This window comes from Parasteatoda tepidariorum, chromosome 6 (assembly GCF_982258835.1).
Source record: "Parasteatoda tepidariorum strain Cologne lab strain chromosome 6, Ptep-v5.0, whole genome shotgun sequence".
NCBI classification, from domain to species: domain Eukaryota; kingdom Metazoa; phylum Arthropoda; class Arachnida; order Araneae; family Theridiidae; genus Parasteatoda; species Parasteatoda tepidariorum.
The window spans coordinates 45,761,916-45,789,837 of NC_141760.1; the positions used below are offsets into that span (position 1 = coordinate 45,761,916).

Below are 27,922 nucleotides of genomic sequence, written 5' to 3' on the forward strand. Positions count from 1 at the left end.
TTCAGCACCCGGCACCAGAAAATTTAAATTTTCAGTTAGTAGCCATTGGCCGGTAGACTCTAATGACTTATAGTTGTAACGTCTTCCTCAAACCTAACAAGTCGGCGACTGATAGCGATAGGTCCTTTTTACTTATTAGCTAATTTTTCCTTTTTTTTTTGTTTTTGTTAGGGTTAAATTTTATTTTTAAAAAACAACATATTAGAAATAATCTACGATTAGATAAAGTTACTTAACTATGAAAATGGTATAAATATGTGACAAAATTTAGCTAAACATATTAACTTTAAAAAACTTTATGTAAAAATATTTGGGAAGGTGGAATTCATTTAATGAATACGTTACAACTTAGAAATAGGTGAATTGTCAAAGAACTCTCCTTCCACAATCTTTCCTCCACAAATTAATAGATTCTGAAGGATCAAAATTTTGAATGGTGACATTTTAATAAAAATCCTATTTTTCAGTGTCTCTTTCTGCACATTAATGTACTATTTTTATCATTAAACGATTTTGAAAAACAAAGAAGAAGAAAAAAGTGACCAGTAGTTTATTTAAATCGCAACTTTTTTTCTTCTTTTACTTTACTCGTCCCATGGCAAGTAGTTATTTTCAGGTCTATCGGAAATAGATACCTAATCTTTGTTTTCAGCCTCTATACCTGGTACACGGACCCGACCAATTTTACCGGGTGTCTAGTGCAGAGTAATATTTATTTGTATTTCACACAACCATATTTTAGATTTATAATAATTTTAAAACTATTCATAAAAATAATTACATTTTTGGAATTTCATGTGTTCCATCAGTTTGTTAATAATCAAGTTGAAATAACTGGTTTAGGTATGACATATTTTACACTGGATAGAATTTTTATTTGGGGAAACTGGTAAAATGAACACCTTTGGGGAAAATGGAACATGTTCTCTAAAGAGAGTTGTGTTGTCTTCTGAGGAGAAGGACATAAAATTCAGAAATTTAATGCTGTAAACTATTTCAACCAAATAAATATGATGGATAAGTAAATGCAAAATTAGAAATAGGAAATTAAACTACTATTTATTTAAATAAATAAAACATAATGATTAAAATTCAATGATAGCTGTAGAAAAATGCGATATATATTTGCTGATAGCAAATTTAGTATTACTTTTATACTAAATTTGCTATCAGCAAATGAATAAATGCAATTATGTGATTCTGTTAGTAGAATTTATAGGCTAACCATTTTATTGTATTAGAATGGTTACAGCTGCAAACTGAACATAAAAATTTCCTTACTTATGAGATATTAATTATTTTAATGCTATTACTAATTTAAACATCATTTAAGATTAATTTTTTAGTAAATTAAAGCACGAGTTAAAATGGAGAAAATTGTTTTTAAAAAAAGTAAATTAATTTTTTGATCGTAGTTTTTTTTTTTAAAAAATCTATTTTTAGGTAATTCGACAAAAATTAATTTGAAAACATTTTATTACATGTTCAGTATAAGTTGATTTACGTTCATATTGAAAAAAAGCATGTATGAATAAAATTGGCCATAAGTAACTTTAAACTAAATTTTTACTAGAAGGCGTGTTTTTTATTCATTAGCACAATAAATTCAAATTCCAACCAGTCTTGTTATGTATGGGTTACGCGTAATCGCCCTGGTAAAAGATTCAATTTTCACCGAGTATTTGGACCTAGTACATTTCTACTTAAAACTTGTTAATTTTTAAATTGTAGTACAAATAAGAAGATGAAGAAAAAAATAGTTCAAACAAAACCTAATGTTTTAAACATTGAATATTAAAAAAAACGTTGATTATCTAAATAAATTTTATCAAAGAATGAATTCAACAAGGTTGAAATTAATTTAACTGCTGACAATGTTGCGAAAGTATTATATGAGGATGTCATACATATGCATGTAGTTAGGCTCAATCCCTTATAAGTAATAAAAAGGTGAAATTAAAAAGCATTTTAAAAGTGAACTTAAGCGATTAATTTTCAAAACCATTACTGATTGCAGATTATGTACTGTTAACGAAAGATAAGCGATTTCAATTGTTTGATATATGAGAAAAATAGTTGAGAACTGATTGCAACTTTTTTCATTTCTTTGTGCAATTATCTTCAGAATAAAAAAAATCGATAGCAAAGCAATCGCTTTTTTTCAATTATAATTGAAAATTAATTTACTTTTTCCAATGGTAAGTTAGAAAATCTAGTTTTTTCTCAAAAAGTGTCGCAGCATATAACGGCATATGCATACGCTGATCTACGATCTCAAGAAAATTAAAAAACTGGTAAAATTTCTGTATGAATATTTGAAAACTGCTTTTTATCTTTCTGAATTAATATTCGCATGGATTTTTTAACAGAAATAATTTTTTAAATAGATAAAGTGGGGAGTTTTCGAATGTTCGTATTAAAATTTTGCAACAATGCATCCGAGTGCCACGGCTAATTATTTCGAGAAATCACGTGTGTGTTAGCAATGTAAAGAAATTCAGCGTAACAGCAGCAGGAGGAGGTAGCAGCTTTGTTCATTTTAATGTACAGTGAGCAAAAAAAAAACTGACACCCTTTGAATAAATTTTGATGAGATTTTCGCGAACTAAAATTTAATATTAATGGTTCAAGAGCCTGACCTCAAATATGCTTATTAATTAGTGCAGACAATATCTTAAGTTAAGAAATCAGACACAAAAATGTGCTTTCTCTGAAACATTTTTTGGATTCTTTGACCTCAAACTATGTTCCCAATAGTTAGGTCAGGATAGTGGTCAAAAGTTTAGATCTTTTAATGTTAATTTTACTTTTTGTATATTTCGCCACATCTTAAGAAGTTTTTTTACGCAATTATAAAATAATTTTATACAAATATAATTTAATAAAAAAAAATTTTTTTAGTAGTTTTTTTTATTAATATTTTCCCCCAGATTGTAACAAAAATGCGACAGTCATAGATTTTCATTTGTGAAGTAACTTGTGGTTTATGCGATGTCGACATGCATGTGGAAAAAGGTTACTATGTCCGTTTTAATTGACGTAAACATGAGACGTTTAATTATCACAGTGACGTCAGCATATGTCACCGTTTCGTCAGACCGTGACTCTGTTGAAAAGCGAATGTCACAATTTCGTCAGACGGTGACTGTTTAGACTTAAATACGCCGCAATTTCGTCTCAGGGTGACTGTTGAGACGTGAATATGTCACACAGTGACGTTCCTGCAACAATTAAATGTCTCATATTGACGTCTGGGTGACTTTAAAATATGATGTCGTCACAAAGGCGAACATAGTGAGCTACACATCTATGTCGCAAAAATTACGCGCTACTTCAAGAATGAGTATCCGCGACTGTCGCATTTTTGTTGCAATCTGGTAACGGTATTATCTGAGGAATAGTATTTTGGTCAAATACCGAATATTCGGCCATACAGTAGGGATTCAATTTCAGCCTTCATTTAGTTGATGAATTTATACTGTTCTTATTAAGAAGAAAAAAAACTCTGCTAATAATATTTAATGCAACAAATGTTATTAGTTTTTAATTAAAAAAAACTTTATAAAAATATCCAGTCTTTAAGTATTAAAATATTTTATCAGAAAAAGCTTATATGTCTTACCTTAATTCGTGTAGATGATATTTTTAGTTACGAAATCAGACACAAAAACGTACTATCTCTGAAAAAACATACCCTTTTTTAGCGGATTTGGATTTCTTACCCTCAAAATATAGTTGGGGGGGGGGGTAACCGGAATCTGGATCTGGGAAATATAGTCCCAATAGTTTGGTCTGGAGAGTGTGTCATATTTTGAAACCCTTATTGTTAATTTTACTTTTTGTGTATTTCGCCTAACCTCGAGAACTTTTCAAGCGAATTGAAAAACTTTTGCATGCAATTTTAAAATTCGTTAAGATAATTCCATTCAAAAAATTATTTTTAATAATTGTTTATTATTATTTTATTTAGTAATAGTTGAAAAAACTTGCGAATAGTTAAAAAAATTGCAAGGCATACAATTTTCTACATCATTTTAAAGAATATAATTTTAAATGGCAATGTACGAAATTTAAGAGAAATCGGTAGAATAGCTCCTGAGAAATCAAATTTTAAAAAGTCGTGTATTAAATTTGATTTCTGGTGAACTTTCGGCCGATTCGTACAAATTTTGCTCTTTGCTATTTAAAGTTACATTCTTGAAAATGATGTAAAAAAAAAACTATATTTTACAATTCAAAATTTTTGCGACTAATATTAAATAAAAATAATTATTTTTTCTCATGAATTAATTTTTAGTTAAATGAATTTTACAACTGTGTAAAAAATGTCATATTTCCTTTAAAAGTTCTCGAGATATAGCAAAATTCACAAATAGTAAAATTAACATTAAGGGTTTCAAACTTTCAACCGTTCTTCTGATCAATGTATAGAGACTATATTTTTCAGATTTAACCTACTCCATATTTTGAGAATCAAGAATCTGAATCCGTCGGAAAAAAGGTATGTTTATTCAGAGAGATTTTGTGTCTGATTTCGTAACTTAAAAGATCGTCTGTACTAATTAATTAGCATATTTAAGGTCTCTCCCAGAAACCATTACGATTGCATCTTCATACATAAAAATCCAATCCTTCGATCAAAAGTTATTCAGGTTGTTCTGTTTTTTATTTTGCACTTCGTACGCTACGTCCCTAAACTCTAAGGTACCAAATAAATATTTTAAAAATGGTTTAATTTCGAGAACTTTTCACTAAATGACATTTTTAAAACTTCTTATGCAATTAACTTTTTAATAATATAACTTTTGATAATAAACTTTTAATAATAAACTTTTTAATAATTAGTGTTTAAAATAAAATTTTATAACAAAATTTTTTTATACATGTCTAAAACTATAACTCATATAAAATTAGTGAAAAATATAACGAAAATTAATTAAATTTTCTTTTTTAATAGTGAATGTAACTTCCAATACGATATTATATGCTGAGAATAAAATTTTTGTTGTTGAGGATATTTGTGACAATGAGGGAACCAACAATTGATAGTTTCAGATCCTCAAAACTTTTATGTTTCTGACCGCCTCCATAAACATTCTTTGAAATGATTTCCCTTAAAGGTTCTCCATTCGGTTTAAGTAGGGAGAACAATTTATAGGTTCAATTTCTTTAGAACGTGGAAATTCTGCAGCCACTTTTGCGGTATGTGTTAAAAGGTAAGTTAAAACTTTTAGCTTAGCTGTTTTAAATAAACAATTAACAGATATCTATTGTAAAAAAGAAATATTTATTATATTTCTAAAAGAAACTCACCTCAAGCGATAGAAAATAAACAGAAGCTCACTTTATGAGCGCTACAACAAAATAAAGTCTGAAATAAATTTTTAACTGGAATTCCATAAAAGATTAAAAATAATGCAAACGATATGATAATCGATATAAAAAATGCTAAATAATAATTATGCTTAAAAAATATGCAAACGATAGTTTTCTGATACAATGCTTTACAGTATTCGCGATAGCAACACTTGAATATGCCCTCTAGCGGGGATGATATTTTCAGGCTATTTAATAAGTTTTCATTTAGTTCGATCAGAATTATTGGTCGAGTAGGACGTCTTTTTTTAGCAGCAAACAGGAAGCAAATTTTCCCTAAGGAAAAGGCAGAAAAACTTAAAAACCACTAAAACAGAACGCACCCAGAACAATTTCTCAATAATTTTTTCCTTTCTATTTACAACAAACTTGTAACCGATAACTTCCGATTTTATGATTGCATACTGTTACAGATGTATATATGGCTGCAAAAGGCATTTTTTTTTGTCTTCAATTCATTATAAATTAAAGTGAAATCAACATTGCTTACTTCATTCCAATGAATAAATGTGATTTCAGAACTGTAATCTATAGTTATAGAATATTCTTCTTCTTTATAGAATAGTATATATTTCTGTATCTATTATATAATTCGGAAAAACAAGAATAATAATAACAAAAATTCATAAAACAGTATCATTTGTGTTGATTATTACTAATTTTTTTGAATCGTTTTCTTGGTAAGTATTTTATAATTTTGAATGATTAATTTCAACTGGAATTCAGCTATTCTTTTTTTAAGTTACATATGGAAATTCACATCGGTCTTACAATTATAAAATTTTATTGCGTGGTACGTCATCTTAAAGTAATGAAGGGATAATCTATGTATATATTATTTGGAAATAAAATTTTCAAATGAGGAACATTTATTTTGGAATTCTCTGGATTTATAAAACAGGTAAGTGTTATGATTTTCATATCGTAAGCATACTTTATTTTACGTTTTTTAGTTTATAAATAATGATTTTTTATTGAAACTTTATAGTTTTTTATAAAAATTGTTGTCAGAAAACTTTTTTTGCAAAACTAAAAAATATAACATTATGGATTTCTGTATAATTTTTTGCATATTTTAATGTGTGAAGTGATATGATTCAGAAAAGTATGGAATGTAAAGTTTAAACATGCCTTTCATTTTTGATCATTAAATTTTGTCGAAGCGATTTCGCAGGCATTAGGTTTTAACTCTAATAAGAAGATACATATTTTTTCCGTTTATTTACAATATTCTTTCGATGTATTTTGGATGTTCCTTGTCTAAAAAAAGAGATTCTATTTTGTTTTCGATTGCATAAGAAAGAATATTAAATACTTTTTTTTTCAAATTTAATAAGTCCCAATAAAAAAGGAACGTTACAATGCTACTCTAAAGATCTCCAGTCCGACTGATGACTGCTAGCAGAACAACACTTTCAGTTGCTCTGGAGATTTCTTCAGTGTAGCATGGTTACGTTCCTTCTTAGTTGTGGCTCATTAAATTTTTAAAAAAATGTTTGATGCTATCCTTTCTATACAGGGGACAATATAAAATATAGATCTCAAAGTAGAATAATTTTTTTTAAAATTTATTTTTTAAAAGAAAATCTTTTTATCTAAAATACATTGGAAAAATATTTGTAAATAAACAAAAAAATAATATGCATCTATATTCTTATAAGAGAGAAATCCTAATTCTCAAGATAATTATAAAAAAAATATGAAAAAAAAGTTATGAGTTAAAGTATAAATATGAAAAAAAAAGTTAAAATTATTTCAGAAACATTTAATAAGAAGAACATTTTTTCATTCTTTCATCAATAAGTCTCAAAATTAGGTTTTATGTTAGGCTACGTTTTTTGATAAATAAGTCTATTAGTTTTATCCGTTTAAGTAGGAATTGAATGAAATAATCTGAATAATAATTTGAGAAAAAAACTGTTTTAAATTACGAGAAAGAATGTCAGAAAAAAAATGATTCGTTCTTCTTGAATTTGGTTAATTTATTTTGAATTTCAAAGTTCGATGAGAAATACTGATGCAATAATTTATAAATGTAAATCATTTAGTAATTTATTCAATGCATTGTTATTGGGGAAAAAAAGATCTTTTTAAAATTTCTTATTTAAATTTTTATGGCAATTTTACTCAATAATAATTTCATAAAAAAATAACCTTACGATTTAATAAATAATGAATATCAACCTATTACAGGTTTCAAAAAATAATTACTGGTCAAAAAAAGTCACGGAACCCTATTTCGGAATAAATAACTCACGGAACCCTTGTGACCTTTTCCCGGAACCCCAGAAATTCGAAGAACACCATTTGGGAACCGCTGAAATAGAGCCTGAAATACAGATAATTTTACCATATTCTGGTAGTTCTGACTACACTTTTTTTTTTCAGTGTGTAATACTTTTGAAAAAAAAGTATTCAAAGTATCAATCAAACTTAAGACATGTACTTCAAACTCATTTGAGTCCATCGGTTACTACAGAAATGTTTGCAGGAATGTCTGAATTCAGTTTTTCATCGAGTACTTTCGTAGTGGAAAACAATTTATTTTTTCCTTTGAAGTTTACTGTCACAAGATCGAGAAATCGCTATTCTGAGCCTAATTAGGTTTGAAAGTAATTTATTTATTATTTTAGGATATAGTCCTATCGTTTTGATAAACTTGATAAGATTATGATGTATTGGGTTACCATGCAAGAATAAAAGATAAGGATGAAAACTGCCGAAAAGTTTGTTCCTCAAATTCCTTTTACTATAGACTTTGCACAATAAGGTTTAATTTAAACCTTCTACTTAATCAGAAACATCAACAATTGTTATTGCTTTTCCTTGAAATGAGAGACAAAAATTACAAATTTTTGAAAAACGAAATATATGATAAATACGGCAATCTATATATATATTTCTCTTACACGGCGACAAAAAAAAGCCTCATTACAACTCCCCGAATGGCAACGCTAGAAAATCGACCAATGATTGCCGCTAAAAATGTCACATGCCAAATCAAGCTGAGGTGGCTCAACATATAGCTCTTTTAAAAACGGAAACTGAAATAACCAGAGAGAGTATTCTATCAGCTGCGGCAATCTCATATTATTAAGCTAGGCAGAAGTGAGTAGTCTTTGTCGATAGATTTCTATTTTAGTATTTTGTCGAAAGCGCTTTTTTGTCACGAATTTATATATTACGAATTTATTTGACGATTTTTGATTTATATCACGAATTTATTTGTTTTATTATTGTTATTAGTTATTCATTGAAAAATGAGTCTCAATCGTGCTGTTACGCTTTAAGATTTCATACTATAGCACATTTCTAATAGGTTTAACGAATTACATGTCATTTATTTGAATTCAAATTTATTTAAATGACTTATTATTTACTAAAAAGATGTAATTTTTTTTTAAAAAAAAGTTGTTATATGGATTTGAATGATTGTTTTGAATTCTTAGAATTTTGTGCATTTGCAATGTACCTCGGTTTGCGTAGCAATTTTCAGGGGTTGGCGAGCGTTAGCGAGCACGGGGCGCAGCCCACTTGTTTCAATCTATTGTCATACAACTTGTTCGAATTATAACCTTACGAGATTCTTATCTTAAAAAATAAGTTCAGAGTAAATTTGTATAAAAACAGTCCACATAGGTTTGTTTGAAACAATTTATTCAGTTTTAAAAACAATACAAGAACTGAGGTAGGTTCAATAAAATAATGTACAAAACAGTTACTCATAATAATTGAGCAAAGTAAATGACTTATATAAAAGCACAACTGTAATCATATATGTAACAAGAGTTTAATATTTGTACTTATGATAAATACAAATTTTTCGACAAAACTTCGCTGTTACAAGAATATTTAAGAAATTATCAAACAATAATTCACAAACTCAGGCCTAATGTAAATAATATATTGTAACCATGTTTTGCATTATTGAGAAATAATTTTAAAAAAAAACATACAACTTTTAAAGTGAAAAAAAAAAGCATTTTCTTAAAAAATTATTTTATGAAAACTCGCTGTGATAGTAGAGATAAAATTAGTAATTTAAAGATTTTAATGATCTTTCAAAATTGTATACAGAAATAAATAAAAAAAAAATCTAAAGTAAAATTGTAATTGGTTTTTAATGCAATAAATAAATTTTTAAAAACAAAATTACCTACTATAAAAATAAAACTTTGATATTTTTTTTGTTGCGGGTAATTTCTTATAGCAGTAATTTTTTAAAGTAATATTTTTATAGTAGGTAGATAATAAACTTGATTGTGACAAACTTTTATTTTTGGATCTAAAGAAAAATAAAATATTTTGTATACATTTAATAATTAACTTATTCTACATAACATCTTTTTCTAAAAATTACCAATACATGGCTGTTATTTCTTAACTATTAAGTAAATACTTGAAAAATGAAAGCCGCCGGTTTTTAGATGTAAAAAAAAAGCGAAGCATATGTGTTAAAATTAAAAGAAAAATTTTTTAATTGAAAAGGGACGGTGATTAAGATTGATATCTTAAATGTATAAATATTTAGTAAAAATTATTTATACTACATGCATCAGGATTAAAAAGGGATATTACTCGTGATATGCTCAAAGAATGATGAGGAGCTTTATTTAATTACTCATGATATGTTTTAAAAACAAAATTTATAAGTTCATCATTTATTAATGAACATTCACAGAAATATATAAAGATGAAATAAGCAGAAGTATGAATTAAGTATGTTAATTTAATTGCGTTTATGTTAGTTGAGTTTTCTTACATTATCTTTTCTGCATTTTAATCACATGACAGACAATGTAAAAATGGGCAAGAGTAGAACAGTATTACTTAACTGTAAGCTGAACTTACTTACTACTTAACTGAAGTACTACTGAACGTAAGCTTACTTAACTGAAGATGTAGCGAATAAATAAATAATTTATGGTGATAACATGTCTGATAGTTATTTTTCCGCAATTACAATAGACCTGTCAGTATTTTAATACTTATAAGTAATTTCTAATCGTTAATCAAATATTTAATATTTATTCAATTAAAAAAAATTTTGTTAGCAGTAGTTGTTAGTTTTTTTAAATGCAATTTCAATCGAAAGCTAAATTTTCGTCATTATTCTTTTTTTTTTTTTATAATAAAAATATCAATATTATTCCTATAAATAAAATTAAACGTTTTTAATTTTTATTAAAAATTGTTTCTTGAATTTTTAATGAGTTTCGTTTTAATTTATTAAATTCATATTATTTAGATATTTTTTCCTTTTACTAAATTTAAATGCATTCAATTACAAATTAGCAATTTTTATTTTGACATAATTAAGAGAAATTTTTTCAATTTTCTAATAATTTTTTAGATTAAAGAGTCAATGTATATTTCTCGTATAGGTTTGTATTATGAGCTTAATAAACTTAATAGATTACATTATTATCTCTAATTTCAATGATATTTGTTCAATATGTAAAAATTTTCATAATTATTATTTAAAAAAAAAATATCTAATCATTATTAGTTAAAGATTTTCTTTTTCATTTTTATCTATTCGTTGTTTTTATAGATTTGTCACCCTTATTATGCTATAACGTAATAACATATTATATTTGTTAAATTTAAATCAACAATAAAGTTAATGCAACAATATGTTGCTTCAATATTTTGCCAAACTCTATAATAAATCCTGAAATTATAACCAATTGGGTACCGATTAGGAAATGTAAATATTATTTTTTAAACATTTTGCACTTTGAAAACCACATAATTCTGGAGCAATAAATTATATATAAGAGTATATAAATATCACATTAGCTTCTTCATTTCACATTATTACCTTGAGACATTATAGTACAAAGGAAATTTTTTGTGTGGTTATTATAATTATTTTACATTTGACAAGCTTCTACTCGAAAGTTTAAAAATTCAAACATACAAACATATTTTGATATTATAGCATGTAATTAATGACATGAAACATCGTAATTTTCAAAAATAATTTTATCTCAAATGTTCGCAGGTTGAGAACAGAAAAATATTTTGTGAAAAGCAATTTACTTGCATGCAGGGTATACCATAATTACAAACCTTCATTTTTAGACTCATTGTCAAAAAAGTGTACACAATAAGAATGCAAATTAATATTTAAGCAAGGGAATGACGTAATTAAAATTTGTCGGAAAAATCCATTACAAAGGAGGGACAAAAAGCTTCAAAACCAGTTGGATTGCTGAAATGATGTTTCGAATAAGTGTTTTTCACTTGCTTTAAATTTTTTGTCATAATCAAAGAGACTCTCCATTTTTTTTAAACTCACCTCACTCGTTTTTTTTCTTCTTAAATATTAACTTCTGACTTATAATGTGTATATTTTTCTGACTTCATTTTTGATGAGAAATATAAAATTATATATAAAGGGTACAGGTAACGCAACACTTTGCATAATAGAACATATATTGACGACGTCATATTTTTAATAAATCACTAACTAGAATTATATAACATATATGCTAGCACCAAAAATGAAGCTGTTCAACTTTATTGTCGAATAAAAAGTAAATAGCAAGAGTAACGAAATAGTTTAAATTATATTATAAATAACCCAGGAAATTTTATCAAGCTCATTGCATACTTACGTATGTAAAAGCGAACATACGCAATTGTTCACGACATTGAATTTTCACAACTGTTTTGTCGGTGTGAAGACAAACTTAGAAAAGATATTGTCTTTGTTTTTAATGTTTTTGTTTTATAAAATACGTAATATTAAATGATTTTCAGCACAATATCATGTTGATCAAAAAATTTACTTTAGCTTTCAGCATATTTTGATAAGAGAATGTACCGAGTATAAAAAACATTGCGTATTATTGAATTTAAAACAAAAATTGTTGAAGTTGAAAATTATTTTGATAGTTTTATGTCTAAGCAATGAGGAAAAAGTCGTTAGCAAAATTATTGAAATGTGCGACTAAGCTCATTTAGCTTTTTAAAATGCATCTTTTAAGAGATGTTTTTTTGGGTAACACTAGGATAAAGTTATTACACACATAAGACAACATTGAAAATGCATATGTTGATATTATTAGTCAATGAAATTAACACTCACACTAATGTCTAAGCACCGTGTATAGAATTATGATACCGCTATTAATTCTTCAAATTTGAAATAAATGATAAATCTTGAGAAAGAAATTTTAACTTAATTAAGAGATAATGTTACGCCAGTGCTTTAAAAAGAGTGAAAAAGCAATTAGCAATAACTTTTTCAATGATTAAATGAATAATGATTATTTACATTAAAGCTAGTGATAATGGAATACCAAATACTAGCACTTGTACTAGTATGTACCAGTGCTTGCAGATGAGGCATTAACTTTTTTATTATGTTTTCTGTAGTTCGTTGTTTGTATAAGTTTGTCATTTTTTGTAACTATTGGAAATAATAATAAATTCCTAAAGCTGTTGTCAACTAGTATTATGCCAACAAGTCCCAGTAGCTGATGAAATGTAATTTCCATTAAATTTAATATCTTTTGATGTTAATTTTTTATGATACTTTTCTACATCGCATTACATGTTTCAATATTCTCAAATTATTATCAAGATTCAATGAACAGATCTCGAATTATTTTCCTCGCCTTATGACTTGCCACTTTTCTGAATTAGTAAGCCATCATTTTTGAAGGACAATTAATTGAACAAGCGCCACAAAAAATTTTGTATTTGTGAGACTTAAATAAGACTTCATGCGATTTATTGATTAATTTTCTAGAATCTCATTATCCCTTTTATTCTAATATTACATCGATTGAAAATTTTCTTCTGAATGATCTACCTATTTAACTTCCAGGTAGATAATTACTTTCAGTTATGTAAATTCACACTTAAACTACGTAACACTTAATAATACTCTACATTTTCAACATGAATACTGATTATCTTCTCTTTTGATTATCCATTAACATCTAACAATGATATAAAAACATCAATGGAAGATACGACGTTGATTTAATATTCTCTAAAAAGTAATGTTCTCTTATTGTGAAACGTATATGAATAGGTTTTAAACTAAATTTTTTTTAGTTGATCATTGTAAAATTAAAGTTTAATGAAGATGATGAATATGAAAGAAATTGTAACCGAATTTGAATGAGGTTTTAATAAAGACTATTTAAAGAGGAAGATGATTTTAATACTTTAAAAAAATATGCTGCTTTTTAGCATTTTATGGAAAATTTCATCGAATAATGGTTTAACACAGAATGTGTGTATTTGTCTAAAGATTCTTATTATAAAGAGCAAAATATCTGTGGATAAAATAAATACTAAAATTATTAAGTATTGAGATATTTTTTGTTAAAAAAATTAAAAACAAATGTTTTTTTTGGATTGATATTTGATCAACAGTTGACATATTTTTAGCTACATGGTAATTAATGAAAGTATAAATAGATTTTCGAATTTTTCAAAATGCTCGACATAAAATCAATCTGAATCACATTATTTATGAATACGCAATTGATTTATTGTACACGATTTATTGCAAATCATTGACATTCCAAATAAAGAAAATGTATTAAATAATTTTATTTTTGTATTTTAATGCTATCAATTTACGTTTTTATCAATTTTAAGGCGGAAAAAAGAATTGAAATTAAAAATAACTCCTAAGCTTCATTAAACAAATTTAATTATCTTTTATTAAACAACTTTGTTTAAAATAACTAATCATTTTTCTTACGTTGTATCAATACAATATATAATCACTAATATGATTTTTATGTAATTATTAACAATCTAAAATAAATTGCTTTACATAGAATAGTTTTATTTTTCAAAAATATTAATTTTTTAATGTTGCCAAGGATCATAAAATCAGTTTTAAATATTAATTCTATAAATCAGTTTATGGTTGACTGAACCCTTGATGCTAAGTATATTTACATATTTCCAACATCTTAAAATACTAGATCTTTTGTTTATGTGTTAATTGAATTTTTTTTCTGTAGCATGCCAATTTATAATTTGTATTTTTTAAAATGTTTTTCCTTACAATAAATTATAAAATATAGTGCTTAGTTTTTAAAATACAATTTAACGAAATTTCATTTTACAATTTAAAGCATGAAATATGTGATGAAAAAAAAACATTAAAAATCAAGGAATAATTTGTATATGTTTATAAATAGCATTTATAAATGTAATGTATCACCAGTGTTAGTTCTAATAAATTTAGTACACTAATTGTTTTTGTTATGAGCATGTTGTGCTACAGTTTTTTACAATCAACTTACTTTACATTTAAAATACACACAAGTTGGCATACAACTTGACACCACTCGAGTCCAATAAGTGCACACATACCATTCAGGATGGATATAAACTTTCTTTTCTCTATTCAACAAGTATATTTCATCATTTGACTTAATTATTTGCACAAAATTAACTTTGGCCGAGCCATATTTAAACTACATTCTGTGAAACATCAAACAGGAAAGTCCGGAGGAAGATTATCCCTCCTCTCTTGGGCAAGATGCCATTCCATTTCTAGAAACCTGTCCACATTACTTCGCCCGTGTGCATTGGATAACATTGAATAAAGATTACTACTTCGGTGTTTGTGACTCCTAAGCATTACTCGTCTAGGGTCTACAGCAACCTGTCCATAAACTTGGGGGTGATGCGAAGATGATGCATGAGGAGGAACGGGTAACATGCGACTGCGTGCCATCCTCTCCCTCTCAGGTGGTATGGGAGGAGGTATACCCCTTTCTCTGCTTGCAGCAGCCCTTTCACAAACCAAATCATACATTATCTCCTCATAAACGTGATGCTCTGCCGATGCTGCATAAGACGATGCTGATGCAACACTTCGAGCATCGATATCTTGTTCCAGAAGCGATCCCGTTGATGCAGGTCTGCCACCTGATCTGAAACCAGGAGCTTTACGGTACCTGGGTAGGAACGATTGGTGTGGAACGGCTGTGGACGGGTAGTTGCCTGTAGCACCAGATGAACCAGACATTAGTTGAGACGAGTGTGGTTCGCCTGTCGCCTGGTACGGAATAATTCTTCCAGAGCGTGTCATAGCTTCTTCCATCCTGAAGTCTTCGATCATCTCCAGAACACGAATCGCTGCCTCTGTTAGTTTAGAGTCCGTGGCATGATGTTGCCGATGGTGTCGTTGCACAAGCTTGGCAGCATTTCGAAAAGTCCGAGGGGCGTGACCCGTTACACCATACATAGGTTGTTGTGGAGTTCTGGAATGATCACCGTCCACAGATTGCGTGGATTCACTCCGCTTTCTGTACAAGGAACTAAGTTGCCTCTCACTGAGTGGCTCTGCACATTTAGGTGCTAAAATAAACAAGAGAAATGTCAATTACCATAATATAAAACACGAAATTTATAATATCCATTTATAAGCGTAGAAGCTATAGGCATCCATTAAATCAATACTGTTTACTATTGCAATTCACGAATAGATGTTACAAAGAAAAAACTTTTGAAATGAACTGTTAAATTTGTGCTAAAATATTTTTTCAATTATATTATCAGGTGTTATAAGTATTGAGAAGGTATTGGGCTTTGTTCCAGTGAGATTAAACGATAAAATAGTTTTAAAAAAGTTTACGCCCTGATAAACAGTATGTCTCGCAATTCTGTTGTAAGAATTTTACTTCCCACGGGAGAAGCGATCGTAAAATGAAGTCTAGATGCAAGAAGAAATTTAAAGTGAAAATAGCATAAAAAGTATGGGGGGTGAAAAATTTCTTGTTTTCCAGATTGAAAACAAACAAAAATAAGTGCATTTTTTTTTTAATCTAAAAATTTTGTGGGAAGCCTTTCAGTAAAGAAATGTACAAGTGCAATGAAATAATAACATTACAATGTATTTATTGATACATTTTTAACGCTGCGTTTTCCATACAAAACATTTTTGTAAATTTTAATTAATTTTTTTAAAATTTGTGTTATCTATTATTAATTTTCAATAAAGCTGAAATGTGCTTTGGGTTTATTTAAACTGCAGATTAAGGTTTGTACAAATTTAAAAGCATTCCTTAACCAAATTTAGAGCTACAATAAGTATTAATAACTTTTACAACCAGTATTGACAATTGTTTGGGATGGATGAAATACATCTTATTGGAAGCAAGGAGAAAATTCTATCCAGACTCAAATAAGTTTAAAAAAGTAACTATGTAACATATTAAATCTTATAAAAAGCATAAATCCAAACTCTGTTTTAATATTTTTCTAAAATCAAGTATGTTTTTTAAATTTTTTTTTAAGTTTATGTAAGTTTTTTTTTTTAGTTCAAGTTACTAAAAATAATCGAAAATCTGAGAAAATGTTACGTTTAAAAAAAGGAAGCTGAGATATTTGGCAATTTGCCAGTCAGCATAATTTCCATTTTTTTTTTTTTTTTTTTTTTTTTTTTAAATGTAGATGACCAAACAGTTTCGGATATCCGCTTGCTTTTCTTGTTTGGATAGGAATCTGCTTTCCTTCCACATTCTCTTTTTATTTTTTAATGAACGTTATAAAATTTTAATTAAAAAAATTTTTTTGATGCAGAAACATTGGCATGATAGCAAACGGAATGAAAAAAAGAAACTTCTAAAGTAACTTCTAAAGTATTTTCATCACAATATCTCAAATGAGAAAAATAAATTACTACAATCTTGGTCAGGAGTCAGAGAATGAAAATAACCATTAAGATTGCAATTTATCTTCGTCATTCAAATTCATTTATATTTTAAATATTAAAGCTTATGATATTATTCAAATTTGTATATGCTAAAGCCTCTGATCATTATAAAATCAGGTAGCCATTCTTATTATTTTTAGTTCCAATTACTTTTAACACTAATGAGCTTTCTATAAACATTCAATTAAAGAGCATATCTGACAACTTTTGCTCTTTTTCAAAATGCTAGTGAGAAGATGTAAATTGAAAGATCAATAACAAACAAATGCATTTCTATATTTAGCCAGAGTTAATTGTAGTTATTTAATTGTAGTTGTAGTTAAAATCATTCTTAATAAAATTTTAAATGCAAGAATAAAATTGAAAAGCAAAAGTTTTACTACCAAATTAAGTAGAAAAATAAAATCTTCTGCGAAATTTATGAGAATTGACAGCCCGCAAAGAGTTATATATTACTTTTAGAAAGCTTTTCTTTCTAATGAAACAAAACATTCGTTTTCTTTTTTCTCTAAATTCATATCGTTTTTAATGTTAGCTACAAACAAGAAACCTTTTTTGAAGCTTTTTTAATCTCAAACAATTTTACAGATGAATGCCATCTGAAGTCATTATGGCTTTGTTATTCCTTGCCGTCATTACGTTGCATAGTTGAAACTCTTAGTTCGAATAGTCATCTAAGGATAAGTCATCAATTTTGATTTTAATTACTTAGTATTTTTTTATAAGTTTTTGAAAAGAATTTACGTGATATGAAACTTTAATTAAAAGGTATTCTTCACAATTATTTTTAAATTTTTTTTTAATAATTAAAAATTTTTCAAAAATTAAAAATCTACTTAAACTGCCTGACTCGATTTTAATGAAAATGTAGGAACTGAAGCAATGGGCCCGCTACGTTAGAACCGACAGGTAGGAACAGTTCGCTTCATAAATTTAGTTGCTCTTCCCCCCCTCCTCCTCTTGAATTGGCCCAAGTTTAAAAAATAAAAACTGTGATGAATAGTGCACAAAATAAAAAAAACCCACCTAGAATAACTTTTGATCGAATGATAGGATCGTCGCGTTCTGGGTCTCATTCTTAATGATTCGAAGGGGTGATCTCAAATATGATAATTAGTTACTGCAGATGATATTTTAAGTTACGAAATCAGACACAAAAACGTATTTTCTCTGAAAGAAACTTACCTTTTTTTTCCCGACGGATTCGGACCCCCAAATATATAGATTGTAGTTGCAATCTGGGAAATATGATCCCAATAGTTTGGGCAGGACAGCGGTCCAAAGTTATAAAGTATAAGTATAAAATTTATTTATCCAAAGATAATTCTATGCAAAAAATAACTTTTATTATTTTTTTTATTTGATATTAGTCAAAAAAGTTTTGAATTGTAAAGTATGCAATACTTACATCATTTTAAAGAATATAATTTTATAAGGCAAAGTACAAAATTTGAGTGAAATCGATAGAATAGTTTTTGAGAAATGGAATTTCAAAAACGTTGTAGTTTAAAAATTCGATTTCGCAAGAAATATTTGACCGATTTCGCTCAAACTTTGTATTTTGCCATGTAAAATTATCTTCTTTAAAATGATCTAAAAAAATTGCATACCTTTCGATTTGAAAATTTTTCGACTTAATATTAAATAAAATAAAGAATAATAAATATTTATTAAGAGTTATTTTCTTGCCGGGAATTAATTATCTTTGGATAAATTAATTTTACAATTATGTGGAAATCCGCTTAAAAAAATTTCGAGATATGACGAAATACGCAAAAAGTAAAATTAACATTGAGGGGTCCAAGCTTTGGAGTGATCTTCTGACCTAACTATTGGGTACATTTAGCCCAAATTGCGGATGCCTCCTACTTTTGGGGGGTTAGAAATCCGAATCAGTCGAGAAAAAGGTATGTTCATCCCGTTTTTGTTTGATTTCTTAACTTAAAATATCATCTGAAATTATTAATCAGTATATTATGTATGCCACCGAGCCATTAAGATTGTGTCTTAAACGTGAAAATCCAATCATTAGATCAAAAGTTATTCAGGGTGGTCCGATTTTTTTTTCTTGACACACTGTTGGAATTTTCATTCTGAAATTATGATTAAATAGCAGGCAGCAGTCTTTCCATCCGATTAACAGTAAAGTTCAAGGTAAAGAACATTTTTTACCTTAACGGTTTTGGAAGCGTTTACTACTAGAATGGTTATAAAACCATGAATTCGAAACTAAGCGTTTTTTTTAAACATTTACAATTAGCATGGTTTAAAAATCTTTAAAAAGAAATTTAACTGGACATAGGAGCTAAACTTTTCGTTGGGCAATAGGCATTGGAGAGAGCAGGGCACTAGAAACTCTTTCTGTTGTTCCGGATTGGAGGAAATATTGTGGTGTCAACCCTGCGATTTGAACCCCAGTTCTGTCGGACATGAGAGTGACAGATTAGCCCTCTCGGCTATAATATGTAAGCAGTTGCAAGGAACTAAGTGGCTTTATTAGGTGGGCTTAGTTGGAGTGATAAAATTCTGGTTGTTTTACCGTATCAAGTAAAAGTAGTTAATAAACGGTTTTTCTCACCTTTAACAATTTGATTACCATCTCATTTATGGTTAGTTGACTGTTTCGTTTGAATATGGTAAAATAAAATTGAAACAAATTAATATTTAACCAATTTTTTTCAGGGAAATCTCTAACTGTGAATAAACTTTAAATGGAAAAATGTTTAAAAATGCCTTAAATTTTATTATATCTTATTTACATTTCTAGAAAATAATGTGAGGGGCTGCTTGGATAACCTATCTAAAAAGAGAGAGGAGAGTGATAGTCCAACATTGTACACATCATTTATGCAAAGTCGATTCTGATTAAGGATTGATAAGAAGAAATAAAACTCATTTACAGATTTTACCAGAACCTGAATCTAGTCAAACAGCAAAGACTACAGCTCTACTATGTTGTGGTCGGATAACAGTTCAAGCTCAATCATCGCCAATGTGGCTGCTGCATTATCGCCAATGGATAGTTCAAGCTCTCGAAGTATACCAAAGAAAACAAGATTTGCAAAAGTGCAAAACTAATTACGAAAATACCACTTTCCGTTATTAAATTGCAATGATGGCCTTTCTTCAACAATTTTACGAAATAGTACAACATACATGGCTTGAAATAAATTATCACTAACATTTATTGATTCCAGAAAACTTTCCGGGGAAAAATTTTCAATTTTCCCACAGAATCCTTGTCTTTAGTTGCAAATGGTGGTAATTTATTTGTTTGTTTTCCAGCACTGCTACATTCTACGTTTTAAAAACTTTTGGTTATGAATATTCTAACAACATTAATACTTCTCTCAACCTATCAGTAAATCGTACTTCGAATTTTTAAGTCTGTTGGGTAGTTTTATAATTTTTCCAAATCTTGTTTTCTCTAGCAGACTTTGAGAGCTTGAACTATCGATTGGCGATGATGTAGTAGATTTTGAACTGCTATCCGGCAACAACATAGTAGAGCTTGAATCTGTTTTTTCCCATCGTTTACAGAATGCATCAAGTTCTGATAAAATCTGTAAATAAGCTTTATTTCTTCGTATTAATCTTTGATCAGTATTCAACTATGCAGGAACGATCTGACCAATATTTGGCTATCACCCTCTCTTCTCTTTTTAAATCGGTTATCCAAATAGTACTATTTTCATGAATAGCAGATATCTCCATGACGACGATCGAAGTTTTGTTTTTGCTTTGATTTACTTATTTCATCTTTTGTCAAATTAAACTTTTATTTTACTGCTTTGGCTTTAAAGTTACGTATTTGGCGACAAAACAATAACTCAACTGGACATGCTTGCTTGAATATAAAATGTTTATCATATTGACCGAAAGCATTTAAAATATTTAATTTTTGTAAAGATTTTTTTCACAATTGTTATCAAAAAATAAAATTTGTCGTATAACGGGCAATTAAACATTTACATCAAAGGTCTATAAAAGCTGCTCTATGATGCGCGTTTCATGTAGAACGAAAAAAAAAGGTTTTAGATCCCGAGGTAATATTTTTTTTGAGCAAAAAAAGCATTAAAAATTCCATTAATCTGATTTTTTTGGAATAAAAGAGTGACGAAAAAGATGGAAAGTAATGCGTATTTCGTAATTAAAAGAATGAAAAAAAAAAAAAAAAAAGACTGGCTTTAAAAGCTGCAGTATGATATGTGTTTCATAAATGAAAGAATGAGAAATAAAAAAAGGGCTTTAAGGGCTGCAATATAATGTGTTTTTCATGAATAAAAGAATGGAGAAAAAAAAAATCGTTCGAGAAAATTAACAACGAAAAGAACTTACCCGTTACAAGCTGAAATCGCGCGCACCTTGTCTTCTCTTCGAGCATCGTGACATAATTATTGCTAGGTGGAAATTCCTGAATACTCTCCAAGTCATAATACTCCACACCACTAAGCAAGAAATCAGAGGAACTCTCACCACCTCCTTCTTGATTAATCTCTGCCTCGCCTCGAGAACTGCTCCTGGAGCTCCTGCCTCCCGTGAACGTGGACTCTGAAGATGAACTAATTGCTCTCCGAAAAGGACGATCCTTCCACTCCTCATCTGTCATAGTCCGAGGTGATAGATCGCCGCCGCTATCCCGGAATGTCGTACTCGTTGCTGACGAATCGCTCGGAGATCGCTGTGAATCGCCTCGGTCTGCAAATAACATAGAAGATTGAAATAACTCATATGTCAAAGGTTGATGTTTGAATTTTATTTTGTTAACAAAAATCGAAAGGTTTTTGAAATATATTTAAATAACGGTTCATTGAAAAGTTTCTGATGATTGTTCATGTTGATAGCCTAAAAATAACGGTAAACAAAATATAGATGGTAAACAAAATATAGAAATATCGTATGCATCACAGCCAGGAAATATAAAGTTTTTCTAAAACATTTTTTAAAAAAAATTGGTTCGACGTTGAATCATAATTTTAGAGTCTTGAACGGTAAAAATTTGCTACACTTTTAATAACGTATTAAATTGAATCATGTTCCGTACAAGTTGAACTATAGTATCATGCAATCAAGTTTCAAAATTAGAATATTTGATTTAACTTTAGCACCATTTTAAGATTGCAGCAATTTAAAGGCTATTATGGTGGAACTGGTTCCAAATTTCTGGCAGTATGCAGATCAATAACTTTTAGACTCTGTTGAGTGTTTATTTTGAATAATGTTTACGATTTCTTTCTTTATTAAGCATTCTTGAAATAAATATTAACACGTTTTTTATGCATATTTTTGACTTTTGTAGCCCATTCTTTTGAAAAGGGAGGTTTTAGTATCGAGGGCCCTCCAGTATAATCCTATAAACTTCTGACAACGTGCGTTAACGACGCATAGAAGACCAAACGTTTAGACGTAAAAAAACTAATTCGATCCAAGTTTTCATGAGTAAAGAATGAATTTTCAAGAACAAAATACCACCTTTCTTCAAGAACTAACTCCGATGCCTATATCCCATGATGCCTATATGCATATATCACCTAGATCCCAAACTAACTTAAATATTCATTTGGTAGTGATTAATGAGTTTTCTACTTTTAATTACTTCAAATACAATCTTTACCTTTCCTGAGCGATTGTCTCAGATACATAAGATGATCCAATGTGACGTCATTCATGTGTGAAGTAGTGTGAGGTTGCCTGGATGATCTATCAATCATTTTGAATTTACCAGCAATTGATCTAGTTCCCATTTTGATTTTCGTAGACTTTCCATCCTGTCCGTCCAAACTTCGGGGCCTACCGGATGTTGTTGAAGAGTCGGACGCACTGACATCAGAACCACTCCTTCGCACTTCGGGAGCACTAAGACTGTCTGATACTTCAGGTGTAGCACACAAGCTCTTGTAACCACTGTCAATGGAGTTGGAACCAGCATATGCTATAGATTCTGGATCACTGTTTGGTATCTAAAAAGAATTTCACGAATGAGGAAGAGTACACAAATCTCAAAACATTTATATTTACAGAGTTGGTGTAACTCTTATGCAGGGCCCGCGCTAAGCATTTGCCATCGCGTCAAATGCGATAAAAGTGTAAATTCGGCGAAACAAATTGTTTTTTGGCGAAAGTAATGGCGAACGGCTTTTCCTCTGAAAAGAAAAATATATATTCCCCAAGATCCTGAAAATTACATCAATATGAATTTTTCTGAGCAAATTTTGTATTTTTATTTGATTGCAGTAATTTCCCTTAGATATGTAGCATAACTAATTAGAATTGTAAATAACAAGAAAGATTATGTTTACATAGATTTTAGATTAGATTTTTTTTTTTACAGATAAGCACGTGTGGTGCCGGATCATGCGAAATCACGCGACGAAAGTTTTTCCCACAGTTTGAGTCAATGAAGCAGATTAAGTGTTAGCTAGATACATACTACAAAGTGATTTATTTTTCCAGAAAATATGTGCACACACGATTATAACATATCGTTTATTAAAATAAACTTACTGTAAAATTTAAAAACTAAAACGGTTTATCTTTTATTACTTTTCAATGATAAATATACTATAACCACCTGCTCTCGGCTGGTAATGAATGTGTTTACTACCCCCCCCCCCCCCCAAATTTCACTCAATCTCAGAGTAGTATAAAAATCAATAAAATAAAATAGAATCAAATTATTCATATAACTTATCTTCTACAGCGGTCCTTTATTCCCCTCAATGATTACTATCTCGAAAGTGAAAAAAAAAGCGAGACAGTAAAAATTCTTGTATTGAAAAATAAAAGACTTAAAGAATGACAAGTTTTATTTAAAAACAAATATATTAATTTAAAAGATAGTCAAAATCTGAAGAAAAAAAATATTGTATGTACCTTCAGGTTTATCTTTAGATTACTGCTCTAGTCTAGGAAACATATCAAAAATTAATCCCAACCTATTCTTGTTTTTTTTTCTTCAATGACGATATAACATGTATATTTTTGATTTTCTCTCCCATTCTTGTTCATTAACTCCTCCTCAACTGTAAAATGACTCTTGATTTGAATTCTCATTGCTCAATAAACAGTAAATTTGTATTTTGACTTTAAGATTTCTATGGGGAAAAAATTTATCACAAAAATTTGTTAAGATTTGTCTTAGGCTATGGCTTTCGAAATTTGGCGAACACTTCTGATATTTGGTTAATTTGCAGGTTAGTAATTTGAAATTCTTAGCTCAGGCCCTTCTTATGTGATTGCGTTAAGTATGTGTTTAACATACTGTATAATAGTATGATTGTATAGTTTAGGTTTCTGTTACAGATTCGCAATTAGATAAGAGAGATATTCCCCTCACTTAGTTCTCATCATTAATTTATAATTTTATGGAAAGTAAAAATATTTCCCAATGAATTTAGTTGAGACATAAGTTATATAAATAATTCAATTTAATAAATTAATATTTAATGAAATAAAATATTTGCTCTAATATTCTGATCTAACAAAGCAACTATCGTTGGTACATTCATAATAATATCCGCAGCTAAAACCAATTATTATAAATTTGCTGTTTGAGCTAAATGTCTAAGTCAGTAGGGGAGAGTGGGGTCAATTGTAACAGGGTACGATTGTAATAAAGCAAAAATTTCGAGTGTCAGGTTCTAGATTTGGTTCCTAGGTGGCGCACAAGGCGTATTTAATAAATCTACATGTACATCCCTGCTGGCAACCATTTTTATGTACTTTTGAAAGAGTTACATCACAAAAGATATTTTCACGCTACGTAAGTACTTTTTTTGGCATTAGAATATTATATAGTAACAAAGTAATTTTGTTTAAACAAATCAAAATTATTAACCGAATATGTAAGTGGACACCTTAATTAACATTTCAATTAAAAAAAATTATTTTTGTTAATTAACTAGCATTGTTTTTAACAAATGAAGCTGAAATGGCGTCTTGGGGACGATTGTAACAATAAGTGAAGGGACGATTGTAACAGCTGAAAATAAATTGTCTTATGTTTACAAACCATTACTTAACTCTTTAAGAACCACCAATAGTTTCCTATATCATTTATATTATGTTGCATGTGCATTATTTTATTTGTCACCTTTCACAGCATAAATTAAAATTTTTAACCCCTTAAAATTAAAAGTTTAACCCTTTAGGTCTCTGCTCATTATTATTTTTACTCCTAAAATATCACTACTACTTTGATCAATAAAAAATATATCACAACTATGATAATATGTATAATTCACTATGTTTCAGTTGAATTTATGAACTGTTACAATTGACCTCGTAAGTGGGGAGAATAATAACAAGTGCACGACTGTCAAAAATTGTTAATAACTAATATAGTAGCATTTAAAATAAGGTTTTTTTTTCTTCTTGTAGAGGATAGTCTACTTTACTCGTCTGTCAATTAATACTAATAATATATTGAATTTTTTGTTAGTTAAAAACAGTTAAGTAAATAATGTTACAATTGACCCCACTCTCCCCTACATTGTGACTAAAATTAAGTATAATTTTGAAGCTCCACAGTTATTACCCAATTTCCTTGAGAACATGTGATTTATTAAAAAATTAAGCAATTAAAACAACTTTTTATGATTTAATTTGTGCTCCGGTTGACAGAGGGTAGGTTCGCAGGGCAGCGTGCTTAGAAACTTCACGTAAATAATCAGAAATATGTAACTTGATTCTCTTTTATAAAGGTACACGAATTGCAAAAGTCCCTTATTTAAATTTTTTTATTCAAATGGAAAATTGAATAAAAAAGTGAAAACACCTGAGAACTGATTATAATTCTCTTTTTAGTGTTATTTATTTAGTGTTATTTTATAGTTCGATTAAATTTTTTACTGATTCATAAGGTCTTCCTGCTCATCTGAAAATTCTAATAAAAGTTTTTCTAATGTTATCCCTTTAGAGTATCCCTTTGACCATTTAAACACACTTAGAGTATTTTGTTTTCATCGACTATGTATGTGCGAAATTTGAAACATGCTATGTAAAATGATTAAAACTCATCATTGTTCTAAGGTTTAAGTAAATTTGGAGATCATGAATTATTTCTTTTTTATAAAAAAAGACAAAATGGGAATCATCGAAATTATACTTGTTAACAAAATGGTTTAAAGGTAACTGGTCTAAGATAAATTATTTAGATGTGTAACTTATATAGTGAAAAAGCGAACCAAAATATAGCGTTATTTTAATTAGATCGTTAAATCGTTTTCATTATATAGAGGTCAAAAATTAATTATCCGTGGAAGAAATAATGTACCATAAATCTTCTTTGGTGTGCTACACTGAATTCCAAAATCTCAAAGGATTCATTCATTAATTTTCTTCAGGCTCGTGTACGTACTTCCAGAAAGTACGATGCTCTTAGTGTTGAATTTAAACAATAAGTAATTAATTCATTTCGAAATTGATAAATCAAGTTATTTTTAGTATTTACGGTAACTTTTAAAAGTAAATATGTTGTTGAAATACTCTTCACATGATGTAAACAACAGTCAAATATTCTGACAAGGCTAAAAATAATTTTAGTGATAGTTTGCACCTGAATAACAAAACTCTTTAAGAAATGCTATATAATTCTTTTAATTTACTTTCTATTCTATTTATATTTTCTAATGAAATTATTATTCTTTAAGAAATGATGTTATTTTGAAAGCATCATTATTCAAACTTTGAAACAGAAAATTTGCCTGTTAATATTTTTAAAAAAGAATGGATTTCGATAACAAGTACGAAAAAAAAAAAAAAGAATGTGGGAGCAGATTTAAAACTGTTAATGATAGAAAACAGATCTAAATCGAAGAAGTAACTCATGTTTTCAAATAAGTCAGCAGACACACATACTGACCTGTTGATGGTGGTGTCTGTGAGTGCGGTGTGTTCGAACTCGCATTTGTTCTGGTTTGCGTTGTCGACCTTGATACCTTAGCTGCTGGTAAACGATATCAAGATCTGAATCATCTGAATCTGCATTGGAATTAGCTAGCTCTCCTATTGTATCCAACAATGGATTAGATGGTGGATTCAGTCCCAGCATGGCAATGGGATCGCTCTTTGCCGACTCCGGTGAAGATTGAGATGGCAGCAGACCAGAACTTTTAGGTTTGGAACTTTCTGGCGTTCGAACAGAAATAGAGGGACTGGTGTTTTCTGTTACGGATGGAGGTGGTGTTGTTGTATGACTCTGTATCTAATGAGTGGAGAAAAAAAAAATATTTTAGAATAAAGGAGAGAAAATAGCAACTGTTATACAAATAATTTGCAAGCTTGATTCTGATGTAAGGATTAAGTACGGGGTGTTTTTGAAATGACATAAATAAAAAGCTGTTGATGATAACACTGAAAAGAGAATCGGATTGAACGTCGTTGAATGTTAATTGAATGTTTCGGAAGGTTAACATATAAATATTCTAGAATGTAGTTTTTTTCGTCATAAATACGATTATTCTAACATATAATAACAATATGTAAAAATATATATTGTATAATGTAACAAATAATCAGTGAAAAATGACAGACAAATATTTTAATCAAATATAAGTTAAGAATTTCAAAATTTTCAATCTACACAACTAATAGTATTTTTCTTGTACTATAGAGTATGAAACTTAGGTTTGTCAGTACCAAAATATGAATTTCAATGCAAAAATAAATATTTTTTATTTTTATATAGTGCAAAAGAATAAATATTTTAGTAATTCTGTTTATGAAAATTAATACAAATTTTAAAAGTATATTCAGATTCAAAACGTGTTGGAAAATGTGCAACAAACTTAGTAAATTAACTGAGACGATATTTCCATTACAGATAACAGTTAATGATTACTT

The 27,922-nt window shown here is 28.7% G+C and overlaps 1 protein-coding gene across 2 annotated transcripts in view; it reads right to left on the bottom strand.

The window, feature by feature from the left end:
- Window positions 1-13,130: 13,130 nt before the first annotated feature.
- The window catches only part of LOC107439611 (uncharacterized), a 93,177-nt gene continuing 78,385 nt past the window's right edge, over window positions 13,131-27,922 (bottom strand). For both annotated transcript variants that reach the window (XM_016052272.5, XM_016052280.4), the window contains 4 exons: window positions 26,943-27,284; window positions 22,695-23,040; window positions 21,419-21,778; window positions 13,131-15,723 (listed from right to left, as the gene is read on the bottom strand). In XM_016052272.5, coding sequence (XP_015907758.3) covers window positions 14,852-15,723; window positions 21,419-21,778; window positions 22,695-23,040; window positions 26,943-27,284 — 1,920 coding nt within the window. In that variant the 3' untranslated portion in view covers window positions 13,131-14,851. The remainder of the gene's footprint in view (window positions 15,724-21,418; window positions 21,779-22,694; window positions 23,041-26,942; window positions 27,285-27,922) is intronic.